General features: G+C 40.8%; 1 protein-coding gene and 2 long non-coding RNA genes across 4 annotated transcripts; all 3 read left to right on the top strand.

Moving 5' to 3' along the window:
- The first annotated feature begins 2,591 nt into the window (after positions 1–2,591).
- Positions 2,592–5,984, top strand: LOC139633058 (uncharacterized). Its single transcript, XM_071498455.1, has 4 exons — positions 2,592–3,248; positions 3,422–3,727; positions 3,975–4,061; positions 4,272–5,984. Exons 1-4 carry the CDS (start codon positions 3,197–3,199, stop codon positions 4,643–4,645), a joined length of 819 nt encoding a protein of 272 aa, XP_071354556.1. The 5' UTR covers positions 2,592–3,196; the 3' UTR covers positions 4,646–5,984.
- Positions 5,985–6,261: 277 nt separating this feature from the next.
- LOC139633062 (uncharacterized) lies at positions 6,262–10,233 on the top strand. 2 transcript variants are annotated; one of them, XR_011693675.1, is made up of 3 exons: positions 6,262–7,298; positions 7,375–8,492; positions 8,734–10,233. It is a non-coding gene; the product is annotated as an uncharacterized lncRNA (long non-coding RNA). The 2 variants fall into 2 exon arrangements; XR_011693674.1 differs by having other exon boundaries at positions 6,262–8,492; positions 8,734–9,332; positions 9,622–10,233.
- A 368-nt stretch (positions 10,234–10,601) lies between these two features.
- Positions 10,602–14,473, top strand: LOC139633061 (uncharacterized). The gene is made up of 3 exons (XR_011693673.1): positions 10,602–11,648; positions 11,766–12,402; positions 12,590–14,473. It is a non-coding gene; the product is annotated as an uncharacterized lncRNA (long non-coding RNA).

The raw sequence follows: 14,473 nt of genomic DNA, 5'->3' as shown, positions 1-14,473 counted from the left end.
ACATGGTTCATTCATTTTCTCTCTTTCTAGGTCTTTGTCTGGGTCTTGAAGTCCGTCAGTCTCCCTCTGATTTCATCACACAACCTGATGGAACTCTACAGATTTTCTGCAGCCATGATAAAACTGACTACAGGGTAATGCTCTGGTACCAGCGCTCACCTGGAGACACAGCTATGAAACTCATTGGATATTTGTACTTCAAACAAGTCACAATGGAAGAGTTATACAAGAATGACTTTAATATCTCTGGGGATTTGGGTGGGGATACAGCAAAGAATGGCTCTCTCATATTCAAACATCTAACACAACAGCACAGTGCAGTTTATTACTGTGCAGCTAGAGAAACACATTGACAAAAATTCCTGCTCAACTTAACAAAAACCCTGCACAATCTTTATCATCAGTGGTTTTGAATAAGACACACAATAAACTGCTCCCAGACACCTGCTCTTGTGGTTGTATTTTAGTTTGATGCAATCACATCATTAGCTAATGTAACTATGTTTCTATTTCTGTTCTGTTCTCTAAAATATAACAATATCTGTCACAAAAAATCCAACCTCTTTGAGGGGGAATCAGGTGAAAGAAAGAGCATATATATAGAACTTAGTTTGAAATGCAACTAAATAAAGCCACGCCTTCTTCCTGCATCACCTTTATTCCTCCTTAAATGTGAGAAACCACTAAGAACAGACACCCTGTCATCAATGAATTGATGCTGTATTACATCCATGACGTTCAGATCTCTCCATGATGGTTACATTTCTCTTTTGCTATTTCCTCACAGGTAACAACTGTTTCATTGTGAAGTAAGAGGTACCGTATTTACATTTACATCCTAAATCAATAATGTGCTCTACTCTGCTTACAGCAGGTATTTCTCAGGGGGTTCAGGTCCATCAGTCTCCCTCTGCCCTCATCAGAAAGGCTGGTGATGAGGTACAACTTTTCTGCACACATGGACAAACTGACTACAGAGTGATGTTGTGGTACCAGCAGTCACCCGGGGACAAAGCCCTCAAACTTCTTGGATATGGATATACACAGTTCAACAACGACAGCGTGGAACAACCGTTTAGAGAACATTTCAAATTAGCTGGAGATTTGAGTGGAGACAAAACAAAAAATGGTTCACTTTCCATAACTAAACTGAAGGCACTTCAACACACCGCAACGTACTTCTGTGCAGCTCGTAAGCCACAGTACATCAACCCCCCATCTGCTCTTTACAAAAACCTCTTCCCCTCTCCCCTCAGAAAATAGATTCAATTATCCCTCAATGAACTTTGTGCTTTGACTGATTTACCAACTCATCATCTTTGTTTGTCATTAACTCCATTTCACTTCCCTTTCCTGCTTTAGACACGTCACAAGCTGGTTGTTAGTCAGTCAACAGTTGTGACACTTGACATGAACAGAGCTTCAATTACAATCACCTCTCTTTTCTGGATTAAACATCTGATCAAAGTTTAGTAATATTCCTAAAGGCCAAAGCCTTGAACGTTTAAGGTAATTTGGTCTCTCAACGCAATTGACAGGATCTTCTCGACGAGAAGCCCAGGTTCGGGGGAACCTGTCTGCCCTGGCGGAACGTACCCCGCTGGCTACATGAGGGACTCCTGGGAGGACTGGAGGGTCGTGTGCCTGGCGAGTCTTTCCGTTGAGGACATCGAAGATCTCTATATATTCGGAACTGTGATATCAGGCTTTCTGCTGATTGAATTAGGCATTGCCCTGGTGTATCGGAAAATTCGGAAGACGGTGACAGCAGTCCCAATCCCCACGCTGCCCGACATAATTGATGGAGTGAGTAAAGCTGTAAGCACTCAGACTGTGATTGTGAACCGCAACTTGGGAACCACCTTGGAAGGAGCTGTCAACACCCTCTCTGTGGTAACAGATAGAGCTGTTAATGCTCAGACTGTGGTCATAAATCGCAACATGGGTCACATCTTGGAGAAGCTTGCAGCTTTGGAAAGGAGAATGGATGGAGATGACCAGAATGGACTAACAGAGTAAGCCGTGTCTATTGAAATACGACTGCTCGCCCTAACCCAAACAATCATAATCTAATCTGCGTTCCGGCCCCCGCAGCACCGGCCTTGGCCAAGACCGGTGCTGGAACAACTCCCCCACGAGATCGCTGCAGTGAGACGCTTCTACTCCTACCCCCCCCCCTCCTCCACGGACACCTGTGGATTGTTGACTCCGTCCAGGAACCGATCAAGGATGTCTCCATGGCAACTTGCTGTGTTATCGCGATGACACCCTGCGAACTGAGGCACTGATTGTGAACTAGACGAAGCGACTCCCCAGGCCTATGCACACACACACATTCACGGACACCTCTTACATGTACATATGCAACTCACAACCCAACCCCATCCCACGCCTTCGCCGCTTCCTCCCATCCAGCGCGGCGGGCGGGGTCCGATAGCTGCGCCTTAATGGCAGCGGCTGCGGCTGGCTGCCTGTCTGCACTAGAATCACCTCCTCCCCCCTCTACCCCCTCCCCTGGAGCAAATTGTCTTGAGTCACTGTGTTGTAAGATGTGTTTGTTTATATATGCCTATGTTGCCCCCCCCCCCAGGAGTATAGTTTGGGTTCTGTTATTTTTTTCTCCTCTCCTCTCCACTTGTTTTTCCCCATTCCTCCTTTTTAAATGGCGCCGCAGATGGCTGCCTCGGTGTTTTGGTGCGCTCTGCACCATTCACTAGAACAAATTCCTTGTACGTGAAAACATACTTGGCAATAAACCTGATTCTGATTCTGATTCTGATGGCATTCCAAGAGAAAATCAATTGTATTCTCTGCAGGAATATCACTCAATAAAAGTAAAAATGAAGATAGTTTTTAGCTGATCAGCTCAGGGAAAGTAATGATGAATACAACTGCACTTTAAACACAGCATCATACATTTTCGAAAGCTTCTTAATTCTACCTGTTAAATGCTGATTCATTTAGCTGGTTGAAAACCTCTATCTTTACTGTGAAGCAGTGATGTAAGAGTGGCACCACCCTTCTTATTCTTGAATGAAGCAGGAAGTGTTTCTACACAACAAACACTGTCAGGACACCATGAACTGCTCTACAACAGTCTGTCTGTCAACCTGTGCTCTGATTTCCCTGCATCACGTCCTGCACCTCTTGATCCACAAAGCACAGCAGAGACTCTGGTTGGTTCTTCACATTCAACATGACACCATCTTGTCTCATCATATCCCTCATTACTCTGATCTGGATTAAGGGTATTGTATATTCATGAAGCCACTTGAAACTCTGAAAAATACTTTCAGATAGAGGAACAACAAGGAATGAAGAATATCTATGTCCTCTTTCTTTGATCCTTTTACACTTCAGCTTTTTAATCCAAATAAACTTTTCTTACTACCTAACATTGTTTTTTATATTCTCTTTACAGGTGTTTACCTGAGTAAAGAAAAACAAGTGTTTCAGACTCCACGTGACCTGGTAGAGGAACCTAACAGTGTAGTCGTCCTGAATTTAACACATCTTATCTCAAGCTATGACACAATTCTCTGGTATCAGCGTTCACCAGGCGACACTTCTCTAAAGCTGATTGGCTATATGTGGTATAAAACTCCAAAGGTTGAGACACAATTTGAAGGACGATTTAATGTGAGTGGAGATGGAGAGAAAACAGCTTTTCTTCACATCCTCAACCTGACACACCCTGAAGACAGCGGAGAATACTTTGGAGCAGCAAGTATGCACAGTAATAAAGACAGTGACTCTCTCATACAAAAACCTCCACAATGATGGAGCAGATAACAGCACACCCACAGGAAGCCACTGAAACCATGTGGCAAAGTCCTCATTATAACAGTTGCTTCATTAGGATGTTTCATTTTACTATGTGCATTTAGGAAGTAAAAGAAAATGAACGATTAAATATTTACAAAATGTAACCAACCAGGTTTCCATATAATGTGAACATTTCCTTTTGCTCACAGTTAAGAGTCCTGAGACGTGTGCAGTTTCTCATGACAAAATGATCCCAGGCATCACCACCTTGACTTTCTTCATACTCTGGGCTGCAGGTAAAGTTAATATCTACAAAACTAAAAGCTCTTCTCATTGAAGTTTGGATGAAAATATTCCTACATTTTAATCATATGTAGCTCTGAAGTGAACTTTTGCTTTCACCTGTGTTTAATGTATTTTCAAAACAAGTAAAGATACAGCTGATATCATTGACTTAGTAGACATGTTTATCATGCGGGTAATAGCGATTTTGTTTTCTGTTTCAGGTGTTTCTCAGTCTGTGTTGATCACTCAGTGGCCCCGCGACATCTCCAGGCTTCCCCGTGGCTCAGCAGAGATGCACTGCTACCAGAATGACACTGACTATCAATATCTGTACTGGTACAGGCAGCTGAGAGGAAAAGATATTCAGTTAGTGATTTATTTAGTAGCTGGCACTGCAAACTTTGAAGAAGGATTCAAATCTGGTTTTCAGGCAGTGACATCAGACGAGAAGCAGTGGTCTCTGACAGTAACCAGTGTTCAGAAGAAAGATGAAGCTGTTTATCTGTGTGCTGCCAGTCTACACAGTGCTGTGGCAGACCTCAGGTCTGTGACAAAAACATACAGCCGAGAGGTTGTTGATTGTTCTGACACCTGACTCACATTAATAATAATCAAATGAAGGAAAGAAACTTAACCACAATGTGGAGAAGATGATATTAGTGACCTCTGATTAAACTCTCTGCAGCTCTGCTCTGTACAGTAGGTACTGTAAAGGTACTGTAACGATTAATTATCATTCTGTCGACATGACTAAACTGCGTCACTGGTGGTTATTCAAAATTCTTTCCCCACAGGTGTAAATTGAAGGGAGTGATGTCACCCAGACTCCTCTGCCTTTTCCAGATGTACTGGTACAGACAGCTGCCAGGGGAGGGAATTAAATAAATAGTTTTCACAACCACAACTCCCCCACATAAATATGAAAGCGGCTTCAGTGAGGACAAATTTCCAGCAAAGAAGAGTGATGCTCAGACTGGATCTTTGACGGTGGAGAAGCTGCTGCCTGAGGACAGTGGAGTGTATTTTTGTTCTGAGTCCAGTGGAAACTCTGAGTCTGGAGTGAATGTAAAGATAGAGGGGGGTGCAAATAAAAGCGACACATGTATAACAGTTAAAGGACTCTGCATCACCTTCATTCTTTCTTAAATGTGAGAAACCACTAAGAACAGACACCCTGTCATCAATGAACTGATGCTGCATTACATCCATGACGTTCAGATCATGATGATGATGCTGCTGCACAGTGCCACACATCACTGCTCCTCAGTACAAAAACCTGCACATCTTATTTTTTCATCACCTCACAGCCCCTTACACCTGTGTTCCTTCCTCTCATGAGGTGATACTACATCTATATTCCATAATACTGAACCAGTGGTTTTTGGTGGCAGCTGATATGATGATTATGATTTTGGGAGGAGGAGGAAGCAGTATGACACCACCCACCACCAGACCTGATGTTGATTTGGTGAATATGAGATTAACTCAGAAATGAGGTTGGAAATAATCAGTATAACTGCTGATGCACTGAAGAAAACTCAATGATTCATAGGAACAAGGTTTAAACAAAAACTCAGAGAAGACAAAATGATTGTCCTATTTTTGTTTTTTCTAAGCGACACTATTCTGGTTTCAGGTAATGCCATAAAAATAACATAACATGCTGCTAATTAGCTCTAACTACATTTATAACGTTTTTGTGTTACTCTTTAGTTGAGTATTTAAACTAATGTTATATTTTGTTTGATGCTTTGTTGATACTTTTTCCACAGGTTCCTCTCTCAGTGACAAGAGGTCCAAGTCCACCAGAGTCCAGCTGAAATTTACATCCAACAAGGACAAAGAGCCAATATCACCTGTTCACACAGTATCGACAACTATGATCGAATCCTCTGGTACAAACAGTCAAACAGACAACTACAGTTCCTGGGATACATGTTAACAAACCTTGGAAACCCTGAGACTGGACTGGATGTAAAGATAGGGGGGGATGCAAATAAAGGCAAGACCTGCACATTAACAACTGAACCACTCATCCTGAACAGCAGTGCAGTGTACTTCTGTGCTGCTCGTTACCACAGTGCCACACATCACGGCTCCTCAGTACAAAAACCTGTTTTCATCTCTGTATTACAGCTCACAGCCCCTAAACACCTGGAACAAGCCATTCATACCAATGTTGCTCTTTCTTCTGATTAAGATCACAGATTATAATGGGAGGTCCTTTCTGTGGACCAATGCTGTTCACACACACCTCCCATTATAAAAAGCAGCCTCAGACATTCAGTATGTCTGCTGTGGCTGCCTCACATCTCATCAGAATCATTATGACGGCTCCAATACTCATTATATTTGCAGTCTCGTCTCTGTGGCTTCAAGGTACAAGAACAAAAAATTATTTTTCTGCAGTGTGAGAGAGTGTATGGTTTATTGTTATTTTGTGAATTTAAGATGGAAATATGCTGATGGAGTCTCTAATGTGATCTTTTCAAATGTCTAAATATGATACACTAAAGAAAATTACTGTGATAATTTAAAAAAAAACAGTGCAGGAAAATAATCACTGAAAAATAACAGGAAAAAAAATTCATAAAAATCTAATTTGTTTGAATGAATTTCCCCCAAAAGGAAAACAAATCATGTTTGAATGTTGTATTTTCTCCACACAGTTCACTGCCAGGATGTGACCCAATACCCAAATATCAGCTGGAATTACGTGTCCAAATCTGCAGAGATGAACTGCAGCCACAACAAAGATTCTGGTCATAACCAGATGTACTGGTACAGGCAGCGTCCAGGGGAGACCATGACCCTCATTGTCTACACAGTTTATGGAGGACAGCCAGACTATGGGGGGTCCCCTCAAGACAAATATTCAGCTATCAAAGAGAACATAGAGAGCGGGGCTCTTACTGTGAAAAACTTGCAGCTGGAGGACAGTGGTGTGTATTTTTGTGCCGTCAGCAAACACAGTGATGTGAGAAGTTTGAGCAGCTGAACAAAAACTGCTTGCCAATAAATTTGGTGTCTAAGAAGCCAAATGTTGACTTGACTTCCCAGTAGGTGGAGCTGGAACTCCTGAAACGCGTCAGCTCCACACGCAGCAATGACACATCATGTACTCATTTCAGAGGGGAGTGTGTTAATAAAAGAGTGTATAGTGAGATGATTATGCAGTCTGTCAGTACTGTGTCCATTCAGGCAGGAGGACAACATGCCAACATTCATCTTTTTATCTTGGCTCATTGGTAATCACTTTTATCATTCAGGAATACCACTTCATCTGTGCTTTCTACATGGTTCATTCATTTTCTCTCTTTCTAGGTCTTTGTCTGGGTCTTGAAGTCCGTCAGTCTCCCTCTGATTTCATCACACAACCTGATGGAACTCTACAGATTTTCTGCAGCCATGATAAAACTGACTACAGGATAATGCTCTGGTACCAGCGCTCACCTGGAGACACAGCTATGAAACTCATTGGATATTTGTACAACAAACAAGTCACAATGGAAGAGTCATATAAGAATGACTTTAATATCTCTGGGGATTTGACTGTTAATACAGCAAAGAAAGGCTCTCTCATATTCAAACATCTAACACAACAGCACAGTGCAGTTTATTACTGTGCAGCCAGCAAAGCACGCTGACAAAAATTCCTGCTCAACTTAACAAAAACCCTGCACAATCTTTATCATCAGTGGTTTTGAATAAGACACACAATAAACTGCTCCCAGACACCTGCTCTTGTGGTTGTATTTTAGTTTGATGCAATCACATCATTAGCTAATGTAACTGTGTTTCTATTTCTGTTCTGTTCTCTAAAATATAACAAAATCCAACCTCTTTGAGGGGGAATCAAAGAGAGTGAAAGAAAGAGCATATATATAGAACTTATTTTGAAATGCAACTAAATAAAGCCACGCCTTCTTCCTGCATCACCTTCATTCTTTCTTAAATGTGAGAAACCACTAAGAACAGACACCCTGTCATCAATGAACTGATGCTGCATTACATCCATGACGTTCAGATCATGATGATGATGCTGCACAGTGCCACACATCACTGCTCCTCAGTACAAAAACCTGCACATCTTATTTTTTCATCACCTCACAGCCCCTTACACCTGTGTTCCTTCCTCTCATGAGGTGATACTACATCTATATTCCATAATACTGAACCAGTGGTTTTTGGTGGCAGCTGATATGATGATTATGATTTTGGGAGGAGGAGGAAGCAGTATGACACCACCCACCACCAGACCTGATGTTGATTTGGTGAATATGAGATTAACTCAGAAAAGAGGTTGGAAATAATCAGTGTAACTGCTGATGCACTGAAGAAAACTCAATGATTCATAGGAACAAGGTTTAAACAAAAACTCAGAGAAGACAAAATGATTGTCCTATTTTTGTTTTTTCTAAGCAACACTATTCTGGTTTCAGGTATAATAAATAAATAAATAAATAAATTATATATATATATATATATATATATATTTTTTTTTTTTTTTTTTTTTTAAATGTTATTTTTATGGCATTACCTATTTTCGCATGTCCAGCCAGTTTTCCATACTGCTGCTATTTAGCTTTTACTACATTTATAACGTTTTTGTGTTACTCTTTAGTTGAGTATTTAAACTAATGTTACATTTTGTTTAATGCTTTGTTGATACTTTTTCCACAGGTTCCTCTCTCAGTGACCAAGTCCACCAGAGTCCAGCTGAAATTTACATCCAACAAGGACAAAGAGCCAAAATCAGCTGTGCACACAGTATCGACAGCTATAATCAAATCCTCTGGTACAAACAGTCAAACAGACAACTACAGTTCTTGGGATACATGTTAGGAACCAGTGGAAACCCTGAGACTGGACTGGATGTAAAGATAGGGGGGGATGCAAATAAAGGCAAGACCTGCACATTAACAACTGAACCACTCATCCTGAACAGCAGTGCAGTGTACTTCTGTGCTGCTAGTTACCACAGTGCCACACATCACGGCTCCTCAGTACAAAAACCTGTTTTGATCTCAGTATTACAGCTCACAGCCCCTAAACACCTGGAACAAGCCATTCTAACCAATGTTGCTCTTTCTTCTGATTAAGATCACAGATTATAATGGGAGGTCCTTTCTGTGGACCAATGCTGTTCACACACACCTCCCATTATAAAAAGCAGCCTCAGACATTCGGTATGTCTGCTGTGGCTGCCTCACATCTCATCAGAATCATTATGACGGCTCCAATACTCATTATATTTGCAGTCTCGTCTCTGTGGCTTCAAGGTACAAGAACAAAAAAATATTTTTCTGCAGTGTGAGAGAGTGTATGGTTTATTGTTATTTTGTGAATTTAAGATGGAAATATGCTGATGGAGTCTCTAATGTGATCTTTTCAAATGTCTAAATATGATACACTAAAGAAAATTACTGTGATAATTTAAAAAAATCAGTGCAGGAAAATAATCACTGAAAAATAACAGGAAAAAAAATTCATAAAAATCTAATTTGTTTGAATGAATTTCCCCCAAAAGGAAAACAAATCATGTTTGAATGTTGTATTTTCTCCACACAGTTCACTGCCAGGATGTGACCCAATACCCAGATATCAGCTGGAATTACGTGTCCAAATCTGCAGAGATGAACTGCAGCCACAACAAAGATTCTGGTCATAGCCAGATGTACTGGTACAGGCAGCGTCCAGGGGAGACCATGACCCTCATTGTCTACACAGTTTATGGAGGACAGCCAGACTATGGGGGGTCCCCTCAAGACAAATATTCAGCTATCAAAGAGAACATAGAGAGCGGGGCTCTTACTGTGAAAAACTTGCAGCTGGAGGACAGTGGTGTGTATTTTTGTGCCGTCAGCAAACACAGTGATGTGAGAAGTTTGAGCAGCTGAACAAAAACTGCTCGCCAATAAATTTGGTCTCTTAGAAGCCAAATGTTGACTTGACTTCCCAGTAGGTGGAGCTGGAACTCCTGAAACTCTTCAGTTCCACGCAGCAATGACACATCATGTACTCATTTCAGAGGGGAGTGTGTTAATAAAAGAGTGTATAGTGAGATGATTATGCAGTCTGTCAGTACTGTGTTCATTCAGGCAGGAGGACAACATGCCAACATTCATCTTTTTATCTTGGCTCATTGGTAATCACTTTTATCATTCAGGAATACCACTTCATCTGTGCTTTCTACATGGTTCATTCATTTTCTCTCTTTCTAGGTCTTTGTCTGGGTCTTGAAGTCCGTCAGTCTCCCTCTGATCTCATCACACAACCTGATGGAACTCTACAGATTTTCTGCAGCCATGATAAAACTGACTACTATTTAATGCTCTGGTACCAGCGCTCACCTGGAGACACAGCTATGAAACTCATTGGATATTTGTACTACAAACAAGTCACAATGGAAGAGTCATATAAGAATGACTTTAATATCTCTGGGGATTTGGGTGGGGATAAGGCAAAGAAAGGCTCTCTCATATTCAAACATCTAGCACAAGAGCACAGTGCAGTTTATTACTGTTCAGCCAGCAAAGCACGCTGACAAAAATTCCTGCTCAACTTAACAAAAACCCTGCACAATCTTTATCATCAGTGGTTTTGAATAAGACACACAATAAACTGCTCCCAGACACCTGCTCTTGTGGTTGTATTTTAGTTTGATGCAATCACATCATTAGCTAATGTAACTGTGTTTCTATTTCTGTTCTGTTCTCTAAAATATAACAAAATCCAACCTCTTTGAGGGGGAATCAAAGAGAGTGAAGGAAAGAGCATATATATAGAACTTATTTTGAAATGCAAATAAATAAAGCCACGCCTTCTTCCTGCATCACCTTCATTCCTCCTTAAATGTGAGAAACCACTAAGAACAGACACCCTGTCATCAATGAACTGATGCTGCATTACATCCATGACGTTCAGATCTCTCCATGATGGTTACATTTCTCTTTTGCTATTTCCTCACAGGTAACAACTGTTTCATTGTGAAGTAAGAGGTACCGTATTTACATTTACATCTTAAATCAATAATGTGCTCTACTCTGCTTACAGCAGGTATTTCTCAGGTGGTTCAGGTCCATCAGTCTCCCTCTGCCCTCATCAGAAAGGCTGGTGATGAGGTACAACTTTTCTGCACACATGGACAAACTGACTACAGAGTGATGTTGTGGTACCAGCAGTCACCCGGGGACAAAGCCCTCAAACTTCTTGGAAATACACAGTTCAACAACGACAGCGTGGAACAACCGTTTAGAGAACACTTCAAATTAGCTGGAGATTTCTTACTTTTCTTGGAGCAGATATAAATCAGCAGTAATAAACATTAATGATTAATTATCATTCTGTCTGCATGACTGAGTGATGTCACCCAGACTCCTCTGCGGTGGACGGTCGAGGGTCAGTCTGCCACAATCAACTGCAGCCACACAAAGGATGCAAGATTTTCCCAGATGTACTGGTACAGACAGCTGCCAGGGGAGGGAATGAAACAAATAGTTTTCACAACCACAACTCCCCCACATAAATATGAAAGCAGCTTCAGTGAGGACAAATTTCCAGCAAAGAAGAGTGATGCTCAAACTGGATCTTTGACGGTGGAGAAGCTGCTGCCTGGGGACAGTGGAGTGTATTTTTGTTCTGAGTCAACACAGTGACACAGGTGACTTAGACAGCTGTACAAATACCCAGCAACTGGAGTCAGTGAATAGAAGATAACGGCTTTTTTGATGGACTACAGAGGGAGCTCTAGACTGAGTATTTCTAATTGCACTTAAAGATTTTTGTTATTATTCAGTATTTTTTTTAATACCTGTTGTGTGATTCTAAGTTCCGGTGTTTCAATATGAGGTACAGAAATGTCCTTTTACATGAGTGATGTTACAGTATACATGAAATGACAGGCAGTGAATACAGGAATTGCATCATCAACACTGTACTTTCACTGGACATTTAAAGAGTTGCTGCTTGATTTTGTTGTAATTATTTAGCCACCTATTGGTTTAATACTGTTGTTAAATTCTATTTTTGGCTTTTTACAGCTCACATCCCCTTACACCTGTAATCCTTCCTGAGTGCATCATTACTCAGATCTTTATACTGTGCCAGTGATGTGTAGGGGTGGTTTACATGTTCGTTACACTCTTTACAAGAGGAGGGTGCACTATGACACCACCCACCAACTCGTAAAGACTTACTCAAATAGAAGATTGGAAATGCTCAGTATAGCTGCTTCAATCATTGCTGCAACAAATTGATGATCTCATTTTCTTCAGTATAACCAAAAACTCAGAAAACACAAAATGATTGTTCTGTTTTCTTTTTTGCTAACCAACAATATTCTGGTTTCAGGTAATATCATCAAAATTAGTTGGCTAGTTAATTCGGTTTTTTTTTTTTTTTACTTTTAACAAAATCCTATATACAGTGATTTCAGTCTGGGTTTGCATTATTTTACATTTTCTACGATTCTATTTTCAAGCTACCAGTGTTTATACTCATATTTTACTCAGATGCTTCTATGATCCCTTTCCCACAGGCTCCTCTCTCAGTGACCAAGTCCACCAGAGTCCAGCCGACATGTACAGGAACCCTGGAGTAAAAGTCCAAATCAACTGTTCACACAATATTCAGAGTTACAACCAAATCTTGTGGTACAAGCAAATGAAGGACAGACAACTGCAGCTTCTAGGATACATGTATGCAAAGGATGGCTATCCAGAGCCAGGACTGGATGTAAAGATTGATGGGAGTGCAAATCAAGGCGAGACCTGCACATTAACAATTGAAAGACTGAACAGCAGTGCAGTGTACTTCTGTGCTGCTCGTTTCCACAGTGCTACATATCACTGCTCCTCAGTACAAAAACCTGCACATCACACAGATTTCATCTCTCTGTTACAGCTCACAGCCTGCACACCTGTGTTCCTTCCTCACATTAGGTGGCAGTGTGTCACTACTCAGACCTTAATACTGAACCAGTGGTGTGTAGAGTATGTGAGAGTGTGTCGAGTGTGTAAGAGTAGGAGGAGGAAGCACTATGACAGCAACCACCTGCAGAGATCACATCTGTTTGGCTGATGGTTGGATATAATCAGTGTAACTGCTGATGCCCTGAACATAACACAACGATTCATAGCAACGTAGCAAAATGATTGTCCTATTGTATTTTCTTCTAAGCAGCACTATTCTGGTTTCAGGTAATGTCATCAAAATTATTTTGAGAACATTTTCAAAGTTTAAAAACAGTATAGATTTACATGTGCACAGCCAGCCTTCCATACTGCTGCTATTTCAGCTGTTACTACATTTTCTAACGTTTTCTGTTACTCTTTATTCTTTCCTCGTGTTGTGTTTTCAGTTGAGTGTTTAAGCTCATGTTGTATTTTGTTTGACACTTTGATACTTTTTCCACAGTTTCCTCTCTGGGTGACAAAGTCCACCAGACTCCAGCTGACATGTACAAGAAACCAGAAGAAACAGCCAAAATCACCTGCTCACACAATGATTAGAATTACGATCGAATCCTCTGGTACAAACAGGCCAACAGACAACTACAGTTCCTGGGATACATGTTTGGAACCAGTGGAAACCCTGAGACTGGACTGGATGTCAAGATAGAGGGGGGTGCAGATAAAGGCGACACATGTACATTAACAGTTAAAGGACTCAGTCTAAGCAGCAGTGCAGTGTACCTCTGTGCTGCTAGTTACCACAGTGCCACACATCACTGCTCCTCAGTACAAAAACCTGCACATCTTATTTTTTCATCACCTCACAGCCCCTTACACCTGTGTTCCTTCCTCTCATGAGGTGATACTACATCTATATTCCATTATACTGAACCAGTGGTTTTTTGTGGCAGCTGATATGATGATTATGATTTTGGGAGGAGGAGGAAGCAGTATGACACCACCCACCACCAGACCTGATGTTGATTTGGTGAATATGAGATTAACTCAGAAAAGAGGTTGGAAATAATCAGTGTAACTGCTGATGCACTGAAGAAAACTCAATGATTTATAGGAACAAGGTTGAAACAAAAACTCAGAGAACACAAAATGATTGTCCTATTTTTGTTTTTTCTAAGCAACACTATTCTGGTTTCAGGTAATGCCATTTAAAAAAAATAATAATAATAAATAATATATATATATATTTTCGCATGTCCAGCCAGTTTTCCATACTGCTGCTATTTAGCTTTTACTACATTTATAACATTTTTGTGTTACTCATGAGTTGAGTGTTTAAACTAATGTTATATTTTGTTTGATGCTTTGTTGATACTTTTTCCACAGGTTCCTCTCTCAGTGACCAAGTCCACCAGAGTCCAGCTGAAATTTACATCCAACAAGGACAAAGAGCCAATATCACCTGTTCACACAGTATCAACAGCTATGATCGAATCCTCTGGTACAAACAG

This window comes from Trachinotus anak, unplaced genomic scaffold (assembly GCF_046630095.1).
Source record: "Trachinotus anak isolate AG129_WGS33_773 ecotype Australia unplaced genomic scaffold, CSIRO_AGI_Tana_v1 ptg000015l, whole genome shotgun sequence".
Taxonomy (NCBI): domain Eukaryota; kingdom Metazoa; phylum Chordata; class Actinopteri; order Carangiformes; family Carangidae; genus Trachinotus; species Trachinotus anak.
Note: the sequence above shows the minus strand (reverse complement) of the source record. Positions and strands in the feature narration are given on the sequence as shown.

Excerpts from the sequence above, each read along its gene's own strand:
- LOC139633058 (XM_071498455.1), top strand. The coding sequence starts at position 3,197 with ATGACACCATCTTGTCTCATCATATCCCTCATTACTCTGATCTGGATT. Across the intron at positions 3,249-3,421 it reads TACTCTGATCTGGATTAAGG|GTGTTTACCTGAGTAAAGAA; the intron begins GTATTGTATATT and ends TTCTCTTTACAG. Across the intron at positions 4,062-4,271 it reads CTTCATACTCTGGGCTGCAG|GTGTTTCTCAGTCTGTGTTG; the intron begins GTAAAGTTAATA and ends TTTCTGTTTCAG.